We start from the raw sequence: 3,960 nt of genomic DNA, 5'->3' as shown, positions 1-3,960 counted from the left end.
CGACTAAGTGGTTTAGCTATTCGTGAAAAATTTGGTACGAATCCCCTAAAATAGGAAAATAACCCAAGGCACCGTTGTACTTGTTTGGCCGTCTGTGGTTCACTATATGTTTTGATGGCCTCTACCTGTCTTTTGCTGGGGCGGATTCCTTTACAACTGATCCTATAACCTAAATACTCCAACTCTTGATACGCAAATTTGCATTTATCAAAGTTCTGTTTCAATCCTGCCTCCGCAAGTAACCGTAACACTCGCCCTAACACTTCACTATGCTCCTTAATGGTGCCTGTGGCCACTAGAATGTCATCTAAGTAGACCATCACTTCCCCACGGCTAATCAATGGCTTCAGAACTTGGTTCACCAGTCTTTGGAAGACAGCCGGGGCGTTAGTCAGCCCAAATGGCACAAAATTGTACTCATATTGCCCCATCGGTGTCACAAAAGCTGTCAACGGTATTGAGTTTACTTGCATCGGAATCTGATGGTACCCATTTCGTAAGTCCAACGTACTAAAATAACTTTTCCCTGCCAGGTACGTTAGGCAGTCTTCAATTAAGGGTAACGGGAACCGATCTTTAATAGTTATTTTATTTAGCTCTCTATAGTCTACACACATCCGTAACTTCCCATCCCTTTTCCTAACTAGAACTATCGGCGACGCATACGGGGACTCACTGGGTCTTATAATCCCTTGCAATAATAAACTGTCAATTATTTCTTGCACTTCCTTTTTCTCTTTAAATGACAGTCTCCGTGGAACGCTATACACAGGAGTGTCACTTTTCACCGAAATCTTCATAAAGTAACTTTTCAGCATTTTACCTTCCACTACTTCTGTATAATGTTTAAGAATTACCCTTTCTACTGCGTCAGCATCTGCTCTTGTCAACTGATCACTTATATCGTATGGTCTCAATGGAACGTTCTTCCCGCCCCCACTGTCTAACTCCTCCTCTGTCATCTCGTTGGTCTCAACCACCGCCAGCTTTTCCCCACTTTCATCAAGCCGATTTCCCTCGCTCGGTACAGCTCTTACAAAATTTGTATCCGATTCTTTTGAAATTTTAAACAAGTTAAGTGCACTGAAAATGTCATTAACATATTTATTCGTTGCTATTTTATTGCGCAAATCAAGTAATTCATTTTTGTCATACTTTACATTAATAATTTTAAATAAATTAATGCCCATTCGGCCCAAAATTTCTCGTCCGAATAACCAAGGTACTATTGCTTGGTCATCGGGTAAAATTAAAAACTTATGTTTAACTTCACTTCCCCGAAATAAAACTTTACACGTAATCGTTCCGTACGTAAATAATCGTTTATTTCCAACGCCTCTGTATATAGTTGATTGTTGTTTATTAATAAAGCCAGAAGGCACACAGGACTTCCGCACAAAGCTAACCGGACTGCCGGTATCAAAGAGAACATAACAATAGGTTGGTTCAGTGCACTTATCCTGTAAATAAAAGGCAACACTCACCCAATTTTTTGCAGTAAGTTGCTCCACTACTCTACGTACTAGACGATCTTCCAGATTTTCGTCTGCTGCTTCTACTGCTGTCACGGCCGCCGCTACTCCTCTGGTCTTCTTTTTCGGGCAATCGAATCGGGTGTGCCCTACTTCATTGCACACAAAGCAAGCATTTGGATGGCGTCTGGGTGCCGTACAGGCGCTTTGGAAATGCCCGTACGCGAAGCAATTAAAACAGCGGACATTTTCTTGTTTAATTGCACCGCCCTGGGTGCTACCAACTGCTGCTCCTTCCTTTTGTTTTCCGCCAGTGGCTGTATTAGCGAACTGAGTTTTGATTCGCTTCTTTTTCTCATATCGTTCCATGAGTAACTTCAATTCGGCTAAAGTGGTGGCACTGTAAAGCATCGATACCTGCGATGACTTGTCCTGGAGACCATCGATTATTATATCGATTAATTCCAGTTCTGGAATGTTGGAGCGACTAGCGATAAGCTGCATCTCGATAATGTATTGTCGGGGCGTTTCGTTTACCTTCATCGTGCGTGCTTTCAATTGCGCAAACACATCCTGCATAGAAAATGCCCTTTCGAACTCCTGCAATAATGCCGCTTTAAGCTCCCCATACGTTCGCACCGTTATGATGGATGCAAAACGCTTCGCTTGCCCAGTCATCAAGTGGCGGGCTGCCACTAGCTTGTCGCGTTCAGCATAATTGTACGCTTCGAAGACGTTCTCTAGGTCACCGGTCCACTTGCGTACGTCTTGTAGCTCCGAGCCATCGAACTTGACGATCATAGCATCCAGAATGGCCAGGTCTAAATGTTTCTCATTGACGCCCAGCTCCTGTTGCAATATTTGCAGCTCTCGCCTTTTGCGGGCAATGGCTAGCTGTCGGTTTAGTAGCTCTTCTTCTTCCTCAGCTTCAGATAAACGCTGACGGACCGTAGACGGCGACGAGCGCTCCGACCCCACTGGAGGCGGTTGCTCCAGAAGCTGGCAGCGCATAGTTGTTGGTGCCTAAATCGCATCCCCTTGTTGTTGCACGTCTGGATGCTGAAAAATTTGCGGGCGCTGCTGTGGTACTGCTGGCTGCTGTGGAGCATCTGGCTGCTGTGGTGCATCTGGCTGCTGTGGTGCATCTGCCTGCTGTAAAGCATCAGGGCGTTGCTGCTGAGGTAGGCTGCCGCGTTGTGCCCTTTCGTAGAGCACACGGAGTTGCACCAAAGTGGCTTCATTATCAAAAGCCACTCCTGCATCTGCAAGTGCAGCCATAATCTGGCTTTCCCGCGAATATAACAGGTATTGTCGATTTCGCTGGTCACGTGGAGTATAAAGCAGTGTTTGCATTATTCAACTTTGCGTTCAACAATTGCGTTCAACTCAACGCAGGGTTGCACGAAAAAAAAGTTGAATGGCTAAATGTTGGCTGGCGACCAACTTTATTGAAAGCGATTAGTTGAAAGGCCATTCAACCAAAAGTTGAATGCAAAGTTGAACAATGCAAACACCTTTTTATGGCGAATATTTTGATATTTTTTCATATTTTGATATTTTTAGCCATTCAACTTTTTTTTCGTGCAACCCTGCGCTGAGTTGAACGCAAATGTTGAACGCAAAGTTGAACAATGCATACACACCTTAAGCCTCACACCTGAATTTATAATCCAACTCGGATGATGAATTTATTTTTAGATTAACTTCTGTCACATGTGGACAGAATCGCACCAATCGAAATAATAATCAAATTACACCGGAAACAGTTGAACTGTCATTTTTCGACCACCACCATTTCGAGGAGACCGGGGTTGCCACCCAAATCGGGGTTGCCACTCGTGAGGCGTTACATTAGATGTACTACAAACTTAAACAATTTAAAACAGAATGTAACAAACAAAATACCAACATTTAGTGGCGAAAAACTGCCAACTCTAGGTATGTGTCAGTTGACATTAGTTTTCAAACATGAAGAATATTCCACTGTTTTGTATATATTAAACATGAAATGTAATAATATTATCGGCTTACAAAGCGCCATTGCTATGAATATAGTGAAACAGGTTAACGTAATTAATGCTGTTAATAAAAAGTTTGAAAAATATGCAAGTGTGTTCGAAGGTCTAGGTCTGCCAAAAGATGAATGTCTTTAAAAAATTAATCCGGAGGTAGAACCCGTAATAGATCCTCCTAGAAAAATACCGTTTACTTTATATGAACCTTTGAAAAAAGAATTAAATAGAATGGTTGATTTAAAAGTTATTACACCTGTCAAAGAACCAACGAAGTGGGTGAGTTCAATTGCCTTAGTCACAAAGACTAATGGGAATTTACGCCTGTGTTTAGATCCAAGAAATCTAAATAAAGCAGTTTTGCGCCCGCGTTTTGCATTTCCAAACATTGATGAATGCAAATCTAAATGAAGCGGATCTAAAATTTTTAGTACACTGGATGCGAATTCTGGCTTTTGGATGATGCCAATGGATGA

At 42.4% G+C, this 3,960-nt stretch overlaps 1 protein-coding gene across 1 annotated transcript; it reads right to left on the bottom strand.

The window, feature by feature from the left end:
- Positions 1–1,358: 1,358 nt before the first annotated feature.
- Positions 1,359–2,483, bottom strand: LOC118749612. The gene is made up of 2 exons (XM_036484416.1): positions 1,485–2,483; positions 1,359–1,410 (listed from the first exon to the last, which is right to left on the bottom strand). The coding sequence occupies exons 1-2, from the start codon at positions 2,481–2,483 to the stop codon at positions 1,402–1,404; spliced, it is 1,008 nt and encodes a 335-aa protein (XP_036340309.1). The 3' UTR covers positions 1,359–1,401.
- Between the last annotated feature and the right edge of the window lie 1,477 nt (positions 2,484–3,960).

Source organism: Rhagoletis pomonella, unplaced genomic scaffold (assembly GCF_013731165.1).
Source record: "Rhagoletis pomonella isolate Grant_MI unplaced genomic scaffold, Rhpom_1.0 Rhpom_scaffold_00022, whole genome shotgun sequence".
Lineage (NCBI taxonomy): Eukaryota > Metazoa > Arthropoda > Insecta > Diptera > Tephritidae > Rhagoletis > Rhagoletis pomonella.
This window is presented reverse-complemented; position numbering and strand designations above follow the sequence as displayed.

Coding starts and splice junctions, on each gene's coding strand:
- LOC118749612 (XM_036484416.1), bottom strand. CDS start 2,483: ATGCGCTGCCAGCTTCTGGAGCAACCGCCTCCAGTGGGGTCGGAGCGC.